Below are 13,108 nucleotides of genomic sequence, written 5' to 3' on the forward strand. Positions count from 1 at the left end.
GGCAGGAGTCACTTAGAGTTTATTGCCAATGCCTAAGCCAATACCGCTCACATTTGCTGTAATCAATAAAGTTGTGGCCTAAATTTTGCCCATTAACCTTAAACCATAATCTGTGTCTGTGTGAATTTATTTCTTCTGGGGGCCTGGCTTGGGGGCTTTGACACGCAACCACCCCCACCAGTGGAACAATTGGAAGGATGTCGTATGCTGATGTTAGGGCCTATGTTGGCTAGTATGGGGAGTGGTGCTACTTCATGTATTTGGTGCTCAAGCCATTTAGGGTTTTGTATATCAGCACTAGTGGGACGCGGGTGGCGCTGTGGTCTAAACCACTGAGCCTAGGGCTTGCCGATCAGAAGGTCGGTGGTTCGAATCCCCGCGGCAGGGTGAGCTCCCGTTGCTCGGTCCCAGCTCCTGCCAACCTAGCGGTTCGAAAGCATGTCAAAGTGCAAGTAGATAAATAGGTATCTCTCCAGCAGGAAGGTAAACGGTGTTTCCGTTCACTGCTCTGGTTTGCCAGAAGCAGCTTAGTCATGCTGGCCACATGACCTGGAAGCTGTCTGCAGACAAATGCCTGCTCCCTCGGCCAGTAAAGCAAGATGAGTGCCGCAACCCCAGAGTCATTCGCGACTGGACTTAACTGTCAGGGGTCCTTTACCTTTACCTTTTTATATCAACACTAACACCTTGAATTATTGGGCCCAGTGGGATGTAGGCAGCAGGTGAAGAACATACAGAATAGGTGTTATGAGACACTGCACAAATACTGCTGCCATCACTACTTGGCATGTGGAATGGAAGTCTACTTCTGCATAGACACTTCTCCTTGCTGGATTGTGGTAGGGCTGTTTTTTAACATGACCAGCTAGCCTGATGAAGCTGTATCCTAAACTTGAGAAGTTTGCTCCAGATACTGTTAGGAGATTTAATACAAAATGATTGCCCAACAATCAGTTTCCTTGGCTTCAAAACAATCACCTGTGTATTCCAATATGTAAAAAATACTTTCATTATGTTTATTATAAAAATATAAATGTTTCCACTACAAATCATTTTACATTAGTAACAGGCCATCTACAATTGCACAACGTAATTAACTAAATGAGTAAGTAATGCTTTGAAATAAAGGTTAAAAAGCAAACGTGGATTTGCCAGTTCAAATCACATCTATACATTGCTTATTGGAGTCTAAAGTACAGCAAAACAAAAAAACAAAAAAACCCTATGTTATATGTTAACAGAAATAAATAATATATGTAAAAACAATATTTTTAAGATACAAAAACAATAATATGGTACATATTCTTAGTGAAGACTTTGCAATGCTTGTTTGATGTAAATAATAATCAAAGGCAGGTCCTGTACAGGAAGATGGCCACAAAATTTCTATTTCCTCTACTCCACAGTTAAGAATTGTACACTGCTATGTTTACATATGTACAGGGGCAGAAGGGGAATGGGGGCTATCGGAGGCCACCGAACAGTACAAAAAATTGTAAGAAAGAGAAGACAAAAAGTTCTTTTAAAACCCTCTGCAAAAAAGGAATTTCCTCCTGAACAAACAATGAAATCAGTCTTTAGTACTGAGCACACACATAATTATGTCCCGTGGTATTACTAGACATTGAAAGATAATTAAGGATAGGTAAGACTAAAATGTAGTTTGAAAACCTGCTAATACACATTTTTTCTTTCTTTCACAGCCATTTAAAATTGCCTCGGGGACAATTTGCTCTAGATAGTACTTCCAAGAACATCAATAGAATTGTTTTAAAAACAATACAAAAACTTCCTGCTAGCAGGAATGGTGCATTTATGGCTGGAGATCAAATCTAAAGAGAAGGGAGGTGATTATTTGACACTATTAATCAGATCTGAATCCTTGCAGAACACGGGCTTGGGATGGTGCATTGTATACTTCCAGATCCTGCTATGATCAGAGAACTTTAAAAAACATGACATCATATTGGAAGGGCATGCAAGTTACAAAGGTGTGCAAGGAAAGTATACCAGTGCTCTGTGTATAGTCAGAGTGTCAGCATTTTGAAGTGTCATTTTATGCTTTTTACAAAACGGATCACCTACTGGGCATGTTTGCACATAATGCAAAACCAAACCAATGCTTAACCCAAATACAAGGGTTCTTGAGAAAAGACTGTGGCTGCTGTGTTCCTTTCCTGGTCATCCTGCTGCTGCATGCTGTGAGCTAAACCATGGTTTGGCTTAGCACACTGTCCAAACCTGGTCTCATGGTATGTCTCCTCTAGATAACCATGAGCTGTAAAACCCAAGAGCAAACCATGGTTGCAGCTCACTGTTTGCCTGGAGTGTGACAAACCATGAGGCTAGATTCGGATGGCGAGCTAAGCCAAACCATGGCTTAGCTCATAGCAGCACAACAGCACTAGAGGAGGAGGGCAGTAGCTGCAATCTCCACTCTGAGGACCTGTGCATTCATGCCAAGCCATGTTTTGACTTCACATGTCTTGCAAACAGGCCACTGTATGACTCGAATCCATCTTAAAAGCTGCTGTGTACTGCGGTGAGGGCAAATGTAGCCAAAAGAAAATACAAACAGGATACGTGTTGATTTGGATATCGTCCCATACACGTTGTTCACATAGAACAACTTACAAGCACATCTTTGTAAGTGTGTTTAAGACTGCAGCCTTAGAAACATACTGTAATCGTTTACTCTTAAGTGGATGCCAACAATGCTAGCTTACTTCTCTAATATAAGAACTAAGAAAAGGGATTTCATCTTTTCCTATTTGGACCCCAGAGTATTATAAGCAAATAATTTTATCACCAAGTAATGCATCGTATAGCGTGGGTGTTGTTGGTTTTTTTAAAAAAATATCTGGCACAATTCAACACTTTGTGCACACTGCAAACATTTAAGTACATGCAATTATGCAACTCTGAGTTAAGTTGTCAAGAAAATAACAAACAGCTCACTATGGCTGTTTTCCTTGGAGAAAAATGATTGTGTGGTTCATTGGATTATACTACCCAGAACATGGTGCATGAAAATTTATTCACTTGTGGGCATGTAGCCCTCTTTCTTCACTTACGTCAGATCCTCTAGATTGGGACCTATTTTCTTAAAAGTAATGTCTCACTGCTTGTACTGAAATTTCTTCCCAATGTCTGGGGCTGCAGCCAAAGTCTGGGAGGATTTGGCACTTGGTAGTAATTAAACCCAGTGAAAACATATATAAATATAAACAATAAGAAAACATTTAAAGGGAAATAAATATGCCTTTTAAAAGAAAAATTAAGACTTTTTTTAAAAGAACACATGCATCAAAACCAGCCCCAACAGCAAATATTATTCATGAACTATTGCCTCATTTTATACCCAACATTATTCATGTTTTCCTTCCACCGTCGAAACAGAATGTTGCAGGAATATCCTTGCAGATATGGCCAGACAGAGCTGAGGTATTATCCCCAAAAGAGCATTACAATTATTTTAAAGAAATAAAATACTAGTCACCTATCCTTTCTGCATATAAAAAAAATACTGCAAGGGTATTTCCCCCTCTTGCTTTCTGCTGACAATTGGTCAAGACCTAGCATAACATCCACCGTTTAGTTGTTTGCCTTTCTTGGTATTCAGTCCATCAGCATTGAAATGGCTCTAAGTTACATGGAAGGATTTAATAAAACAAAGAAACCAACATTTTCTTTCAAATGCAGTATATGTTTGAGCAGTCCATTATTACAAGGTGGGAAAGGCGCTCCCTCCCTTCAAGAATAAGAGAGAGAAAAAAGTTTTTCATTCCTATTTTAAGGCAATTTAACTCAACGTATGAGTCTCTTAGTGGGCTTGAAACGGGCCCAAAATGTCATGCTTCCAACAATGCTACAAGAGTGCCTTTTCAGTCTTGCACTTTTTCACTCATCACCATGACCTTTGCAGCAATGTCTTGCTTCCTCTTGTTGTGTCTCGAGTGCCAACGTTTTGGTAGCCTACACTGGAACGGGGCCATTCTTTGTATGCATCTCTAGAGATTTAATACTGCTAATGAGCTTTTTCTGTGGCCCCACAATCGTCACACCGACCTTCTTCATGTCGCTGGAAAAGACAAAACACACCTGATGAGTTCCAGAGAAGTTGGAAAGTGTTTCGCACATCAAAAGAATCCACAATGTTAGGCCGATGAGGAAACTTCCTTTGCATGTTGCTAAACAGTGGTAGCTGGCCTGAATGTTTCCAGATGGGCCAAAGGCAGCGGAGTATGTTTCTGATATCTAAGAAAATAGCTCTCCTAAGGAAGCAACACAAACACATTCTCAGGGGCTGAGAAAAATTGTTGCACCTGTACAGCAGCTTGCAGAGTTTGGATGCTTTAAACAAAAGTATGTGGGGGACAGGGAGCAGTGGTGTAATGGGGGAGGGCAGAGGGGCGATGGCCTTGGGCACAAAATTATGAGAGGGGCACAACCAGGCACAATGCCCATGAATCCCACACCAGGGATGGCTGAGCTGCTAAGTTGAGAAGGTGCACGGCCACCGCAACTAGCAGCAGCAACTGCCCAGTCCACCAGGGGAGCGCAACACTTGCCTTGCCCCGAGCACCAGCAACCCATTCTATGCCACTGATGGAGGACCACTCTTTTGGATGCCAGTGGCTACTGCCATACATAGCTTCTTCTTAGAATTTTCACATATGGTAACCAATGGCATCCAGGGTCCTAGGTAAGTTGGGAAAGGTTCATTCAAAGAGTCTGAGTTTTAAGGCTGGAAGGATTTCTGTGAACAGAATTGCAAGTGGCAGAGTGCTTTAAAAATAAATAAATCCCAATGATCCTGGCTCACAACTGGGAATGACAGATGGTTGAGTATTTTATCCATCCTGATGGGCAGTACTGTGCCACGGTGAGAGAATTTATTATGACCAGAAAGACCTCAGTTCGAATCCACATTCACCATATAGGTTGAATGATATTGCGTCGTAGGATGTAAGATAAAACAGAGAGGAAAAGTTGTGTATATCTCCTTGAGATCTTTGGGCTCTGTTAAATCTTCAGAACGCCAAAAATGATCTCCCTCTCCTTCTTTTTTCCAGCCCCACCACATCAGCATAACTGACACTGGACAAAGAACACCCTATTTTCCTGAGAAATCAGAACGTCTGCTCCATTTCAAAAACATGGAAGCTAAAAATTTCATTATGCTGAACTGTTGACCTATATCAAAAATTGACACATCTAATTCTAAACTAATCCCAGCCACGAGTCAGATGGAGCAAAAAAGTCACATGTTGCTTTCAAAAGAAGATCTCCCATTTATGATTTTACAACAGCCTTTCAAAGAAGTAGAACAAATGTGGGGCAGCTCGGTTGGTAGAGCATGGGACTCTTAATCTCAGGGTCATGGGTTTGAGCTCCACATTGGGTGAAAGATCCCTGCATTGCAAAGATGACCCTCATGTTTCCTTCCAACTCTATGATTCTATGAAGAACACTCTATTGTTCAAATTGACATATATGTAACTGAACACATGGGTGGTATATTTCAGCAAGGTGTTCTTGAAGTGCAATCATATCCATGTCTACTCAGAGGTAAGTATCACTGAATTCAATGGGACTTGCACCCAGTTAAGGCTGCAGCCTGAGTTGACTTTAAAGGAGCATGTGTTCTGGGCTGCGTGCTGGGCTCATATGTTGCATTAATTTCACTGAAACCTAGATGTTGAACTGCAAACAAGATTGAAATCTCATAATTTGAGAAATGGCATGAAAAATGCAAAAGCAACCAAAGAAACAGTTTTAAGATGGACTCTTACTCTGAGGAAATCTTGGCTATCGTATCGCACGAGCTGTATTCTACTCCTGTGAATATGTCCTTGCATTGTCCTATCCGAATGCCATTGAGCCAGTCACCTGTTGAGCGGAAGGCTGAGATTTCAACATTGCTTTGGTCCAGAAGGAGATTTGATGGCCTGGAATAAAATGAATGTGATGGTGGTGAGAGAACATAAATACACTGTGATTCCCTATGTATCTGGACTTAAAACAAGTCCCAGCAGAATCTTTCAGATGAGGTGCAAGTTGCGTGCAGAATTTAATGCCTGCAGAAATCTATTGCTTTAGGGAAAAACAGAGAAATCACAGTGCCTAAGTGAACCAGCTGTTCAGCTTGTGTCTTAAGCTCATGATTGCATTGTCAGGACACCTCTTTTGAATTGAAGCTTTCATGAAGCTCATCTTGATTTAGCTCAGGTATGTGTAACTTGACAAACATACCTCAAATAAGAGTCAAGCCAATCCAGTGATAAACTCTCTTAATCTCAGATTAAATCAACTGATGCAGTGTGATTTTAAGCACGTTATGAACTGGTGGCTTAAATAGGAGGATGTGACCATCTGGAGCTTGCAGCATGACTGAAAATCTCTAGATGGCTTTGTTCAGAATTGGCAGCACAAAATATTACAGACAGCAAATGCAATGAAATCACCAAATGCTTCCCTAAAATTTTCTACAATAGTTTTCAGTTCTGGAGTATCAAAAGAAACCTGAGAGGTCTTTGCATTTTAGAGCCTGCAGAGACAGACATAGAAAGCTTATTTGCTTCATAAAAACAAAGTTTAAAAACTTAAGCTTCCATGCTATTGCATCCCTAAGGTGATGAGCAAACTATATGCTAAATTTTCCTGTGGCTTTGGAATACATAGTGGAGACTCAGCAAAACAAATAAAACAAATATTAAATATAAAAATATAACTCAGTGGATTTTTTTCTTTGAGGAATAAGCTACTATTTTCCCTGCCAGTCAGTCAACATGTGCCATGCTTAAATGTGATCTTCTCAATAATCTTTCTACAATTAGAGTACGTGCAGTAAAAACAATATCCTTTTTTGGTGCATGGGAAGTTGGAATTCTCTGTGTCACTTTGTCCATGTAATTTGATACACCAGAGACAAATGATTTATTTTTCGAGAGAGAAACAAACAAACAAACAAACAAACAAACAAAGGCACTTAAAATTACCTTTTCTACCATCTCATGTTATCTGATAAGATAATGTCTGATTTATCAGCTATGAAGAAACCTGGGAGATGAACATCACCCCCACCTGCCCAATACGGTTATAAGAGATAAAAGAACAAAAATCTGGGTGCCCACTGACCAAAAACACTCTCTCACCAGCCCAGCAGGCACAACAGCGTGATTTTTTTCTCCACCAGCTGTCCTATTATCTCCCTGTCTATCGCAGAATGAGGACAATGCTCTTAATTGTTGGCCAAAGTCCTAGTCTCTGCTCCAAATGAATTTTCATTAAAGAACACTAAAACAAAACTCAACAATACGCAAAAGAGTTGTTGTAGCTTCTTAGTATATTAACCTTCTCTCTTTCCCTCCATCTCCAAAACTAGTCAACACATTTCAGCTGGACAGATTATTATCAGCAACGCAACACCCCTTGTGGCAAAGGTCTGATATTGCTCATTTGTATAAAGGAGCTGAGTTGCTTAACGTGACTATTAAAAAGAGGCTATCTGATGCATCAGTTGCCTTCCCCCGCTACGCATACAGTTCTTGTTAATATGTATGTATGATTTCTTTGATGCTCAGCCATTTCCCCTAAATGTCCATTTCAGAAACAAATCCAAAGGAAATGCAATTAACTATACTGGATACAGCTAGCTAACTTCTGTTTGTCTCATGATGTCCACGTTTTTTATTTATAGCTTTCTCTGTATAGCTACTAGGATCCCAGGGCATTTATTAAAGTATATACGAAGTATGGAGAAGTTGCTTTTTCTCTCTGGTCAATCTAACATGCCGCTTCATTCTAGTAAAAGGGGGGACTGGCGTCACTGCTCCCTTTTTGTGTGCATGTGGAATGTTAAACAACATGAGAAAAAGCAGAGCAGCAGGATTACAAATTGGACAATCCCAGTGCAGCTTTTATGTCTGTTGTCGGGACCAAGGTGTAATGAAGACAAAAATATGAACTAATTTCAAGTAACCACAGAATAACTAGCATTGTAAAGTATCATTTTTCTCGCAGGATTCGAAGTGGGGAGGGCATTTCTCCCCCCTCCCCACAAAAAAAGCTCCTTTCCTCCTTGGAGAGGACATCTGGACAGTTTATCAATGAGCAGGAATTTGTCTCTCGCTGTGAAGAGTCTGTGATGTCTCCTCATGCGCATCGAGGGAGTGCCGGGCTTTCGGAGCATCTGCATCCATGGGCTTCCACCCCCCTCCCTTTGACCCAGCCCCCTAGACAGCAGGTCTAAACATGAAATTTATGGGCTGGGTGATGTGCACCATAAGCTCACACTTTTACTAGACAAATTAGATGGGCTACAATCCGTGCAGCTGTAAATGACGTCCTGCAGGGTTCCACCTGATCTTTCACAGCTTTTCATAAATCAGGTCCTACTAGCGTCAGACTGCAATCATTAAAAAGAAATCATGGAAATTACATGTCTGCTCAGGGGAATTGAAACACAACTCCCCCCCGCCTCTTTCATTTCTGCCGCTTCCCACTCCCACTAGCAACATTTCAAAACTGTTCTCTGTGTACTGGCAAAGCGGGAGGGAAACCTTCGGTGCTATTCATTCTGGCACTGAGCATGGTTGGAAGGCTGCATGTGCTGGCATATGGCTGTCATAAATAAAAGGACAGCAACCCACTCAGCAGTGAGATTCCAGAGTATATATTCCACCAATGGCCTCTTGCAGTCGGCTTTTATGGACTGACCTATTATGTTAACAGCTGGAATTAACCTTGTTCTTTTGCATGCAAGCCTGGAAAGCCATGGTTTGCTGTCATTGAGATGGATGTTGCCACATTGCAAAGAATTTTCTGTCGCACCGCATCATGTCTCGAAATAAACATATAAATAGCAATGGAGCTCTACCTCCCACTGATACAAATTGCTGCTCTGAGCGTGCCAGCTGTCCAGTGGGGAAAGATATAACTCAATTTGTAACCACTACCATCAAGCACTCCTATTTGAGAGGCAGCAGTGTGTTACTAAGAGAAATGTTGCATACTCTACCCTCTAAGTTTCCACATCTATTTTTACTTGTCTTCTTAGCTAGCTCTCCTCTGCTGCACTCGAGTGTCTCATGACTGGGAGAGCATCTATTTCAAATGAGCAGTTCTTAATATCTTGCATTTTTGCTTATGTAAAAGGCTGCTGAAGATTTATGTGAGCTGAAATATGACTTTGATGGCTTATAAATGACCCCAACGACCAGAATCCTAGACTAATTTTAAGATCAACAAAAGCACAAGTGTGTGTGATTTTTTCATTCATTTATATATATAAATGCCACACTGAGGAGGCATGGAGACATGTTGTTGACTTTAATTATCTCAGTACCACAAGGAGTACAACTTTGCCTTTACAGTCATTTATGCTGCTTTAAAGTGTCATTCAGGTAAAAAAAATTACTATGTTCTTTAAATAAAATTGACCTACCTCTATGGCACATTTGCTTCCCCTGATATTTCTTTATATCATGTTTGCTCAGTTCAGTAATAATCAGATAGCTACTGCATTTGGTCCTTGAGCTAAAAAGACCTAGACTTGCGAATCAGACATCAAAGGCATCACCTTCGCCTAAGGACAACCATTTATGGACTGCTCACCAATAGATGCCCAAAGCGCCCCTTCAGATAATGAATGCCCCCCAAATTGTTGTAAATGTCAACAATACTGAATGCTTTTCATTTGCTATGATTATAATATTGGAAACCTGTGGGCAGGGTATTTTTGCTTTTCTAACTCAAGTTCTATAGAGTTCTATAGCGTCTAGTTTTTGAGAAGCTTACATTAAAAACTTGGGTTTTAATCCAGTTATTTGCATTATACAGTAACTTCAATTACACACACTCCATGTGGCTATTGCAGTGAACAGACAAATCTGGGATTCATATCCATAGTCATCCAGCTCCAAAGTAGCAATAAAGCTTGAATTAACTGCAACATAGGATACCACACAGTATCTGTATTGCCTAAATATGGTAGTCCCGAGGAGCTGCAATTTCCTGGCATTTTGGTGCTTGGTTGAACATGGAGTTTAACACAACAGAGACCCATTGTGTTGGGAAGCCAGGAGAGCAACACAGCTCCACCCATGCCATCCTATCAGCTGCTACTGTGGCTATTCAAAACTGTAAAGCAGTGCACACAAAGGTAAGAAATAATAATCTGAACCAGGAAAAAGAATGGAAGTGATCAAAACTCAACTTGCCCTAAAACACACACACACCCCTATATGTTATACAGATTAAATCAGAGTGGAGAAAAAGTTAACAATGTTCAGACACCCAGACAGAACCGCAGAGACAAATCAAAGAAGTTATGATTAGATTGTGCAAGTGCTCTGGCACAATCACAAACTAAACTATAACTAAACTTCAGATATTGTGCCTTTTCACACTGTATTCCAAAACACAGAGTCTGCATGTACCTGAAAAACACTGATTACAAAAGTGCCAATCAGCCTAGTAAGAAAGAAGAGCATAAAATGATTTCATAATTGATGAACATTGAACTAGCAGGAGAAAGTATTATTTAATGTTGAGCCAAGATATGGAACTTCCTGACCAGGGGGAATCAACTCTCAGCTCTCTCTTCCCTTCCCTCCCTTCCAATTACAAGTTTTCTTCTGCTGCTTGACACCTTTTTGTTTGTTTGTTTGTTTGTTTGTTTGTTTGTAAGTCTATAACCTGACCACTGTGATTTTTGCTGCCCTCCTCTGGAATCCCTTTGGTTTGCTTTCATATGAGTTATTTTAAAAAGTTTGATGTAATTTATTCTGCACCTAGATAGGGGCAAAGAGCTATGCAGTTGTCTCTAAATCAGTGGGAATGATGGTTGCCTTCACTACCATCATCTGCACGACATAGTTTCTGAAATTTCACTAGACATTGCTGACATATTTTCTTCAGGCCTAAAACTGCATTTTTGAAAAAGAGCACAAGTTGAGATTGCAAGGATGAAATCTCTCACAGTTTCTGCACCTGTTCAACCTGACCATGCAGTTGCAAAAAATGCTCTGTCCTGATAATGTCTGTGTGCTTTCATCACAGTATTCCTGTGGTGCTGCACACCTACAGCTTTCTGTTGAACTGGTCTTGTGAATTCACAACCAGCAGGAACTTTGAAACTAGATGTTCCTTTGCCTGCTTTGCAAACTGGGTTTTGGACAACAACAAACAGTCAGGGATGCTGTTTGCCTAATAGAAGATAAATAGATAGCTTCCTCCCACCCCAGCCCCCAACTTAAACTACATTACTAATAAGAAATAGCTGTAAACATGGAAGTAGGTAGTGGACCAAGCAAATATATTGTAATTACTGGAGGTAGAGAAAGCAAACACATTCATGCTCAGTGTGCAAGATGTAGAAGGTATTGTGTCACCTTGCAGCTGCATTGGTGATTATTTTTAGACTGCTGGGATTACGGATCAGCTTGTCCAGGATGCTGACAATCTGCTCAAACTTCGGTCTGTTGTTTCTGTCTTTTTGCCAACAGTCCAGCATCAACTGATACAAGGCAGCTGGGCAGTCCATGGGTGGTGGCAAGCGGTACCCTTCTTCCACGGCTTTAATTACCTGCACAAGGAGAAAAAGATTGCAGACATTATCAGGAGATGCTTCCCCCTTTGGTTCTGCAAGGGATCTCCATTACATTGTCACAGACGCACGGTATTTAAAACCAATCTATTCATTCTCCAATTGTTCCGACGTGTCCTTCTTCCTCTTTATTTGCAAAATAAGCCACTTGACAAGAGGGAGATAGGGAAAAGTGACAGAGGAAGCAGAGGATAATGTGTAGCTCTTTGAAGAAGGTGCTATTTGGTCTTGTCCAGTGCTCAGCTTTGATTAGACCAAATGCAAGTCAACTTAATACATTTCCTACAATACAAGCTTAATTGGTCCAAAGAGAAAACATCTGGAGGATCACTACCCACTCATCCCCCCCTCCTCCTCAACAGTCTTTTAGGAATTGCTGTTTGAGATCATAGGAACATGGGAAGCTGCCTCAGAGTGCGCCTGATTATTGGTCTGTATAACTCAGTGTTGCCTTCAAGCCCTGGCAGAAATTCCAGTGGGTTTCAGGCAAGAGTCTATCCAGCCCTATCTGGAGATGCCAGTGACTGAATTTGGGACATTCTGCATCCAAATCACGCACTCTCTTTCTGAGCTACAGCCCTCCCTCCAATAAAGAGGCCTTACATTTTAAGATCTAATTATCAACTAGGATGTTTTACATAATATTCACTAACACAAAGACACAAGCATGCAAACTCTGGGACTATTTCATAGGTACAGAATTCTATATAGGGAGAGAACATCAGTATATATAAATATATCTATATATTAATTGTTTCACAGAAAGAGGGCAGTATTCATCTATCAAGGCTACATCGGAAGCTAGTAGCTTAGCACAACAAGTTATCCCTTCTCCTTTTAATGGGAGTGCTCCTTGCCTCTACAAGCAAGCGATATTCAAATACACACTTAAAGTTGCACAGGCAGTTGCTAACGCCACATAATTGCAGAAATATCCAGCTTTACTGACATTTCCATATTTCTGCATCGCATGGCAGATAGAGTTAGATTACTGTTGACAGATGGGTTAAGGGGCTAACAAGGATGTGGAGTAGCAATAAAGCTAGATTACCCATGATTGTCCTAACAAGCATATTTCCAGCCACGTTGGGGTTTGGCTTGAGAGGTTGTGGCTGTGTGGTTTGCATGTGAGAAATCAACCAGATTTTGACTTTCTATAATCATTTTAGGAAAATGACTGAAAAGCAGCAGGCAGCTTAACAAACGCCCTGTGGCAGATCATAAACAACTGCTTCCTACTTGACATTTCAGGAGGAAAAAATTATGAAATTAGCTTCCATTTTCTAATTTCCATTGTCAGGGCAGCAATTCTTTATTTCTAAACCAGCAAGTTTCTAAACCAGCAAGTTATTTCTAAACCAGCATATTAACCATAAGTTAATATAGTTAACTAATCCAGGCAATATGAACAACTAACAGCCAATAGATATATGAATAACTAGGGGCTAGTGTAAACATAACATTTCTTGGTCTTTTTATAAACTGTAGCTAGGAAAT

At 40.6% G+C, this 13,108-nt stretch overlaps 1 protein-coding gene across 5 annotated transcripts in view; it reads right to left on the reverse strand.

The window, feature by feature from the left end:
• Positions 1-995: 995 nt before the first annotated feature.
• EPHA3 (EPH receptor A3) overlaps positions 996-13,108 on the reverse strand; it is a 203,032-nt gene continuing 190,919 nt past the window's right edge. For all 5 annotated transcript variants that reach the window (XM_081908397.1, XM_081908399.1, XM_081908398.1 and 2 more), the window contains 3 exons: positions 11,397-11,590; positions 5,796-5,951; positions 996-4,081 (listed from right to left, as the gene is read on the reverse strand). In XM_081908397.1, coding sequence (XP_081764523.1) covers positions 3,976-4,081; positions 5,796-5,951; positions 11,397-11,590 — 456 coding nt within the window. In that variant the 3' untranslated portion in view covers positions 996-3,975. The remainder of the gene's footprint in view (positions 4,082-5,795; positions 5,952-11,396; positions 11,591-13,108) is intronic.

Source organism: Podarcis melisellensis, assembly GCF_964234715.1.
Source record: "Podarcis melisellensis genome assembly, chromosome: 4".
Classification (NCBI taxonomy): domain Eukaryota; kingdom Metazoa; phylum Chordata; class Lepidosauria; order Squamata; family Lacertidae; genus Podarcis; species Podarcis melisellensis.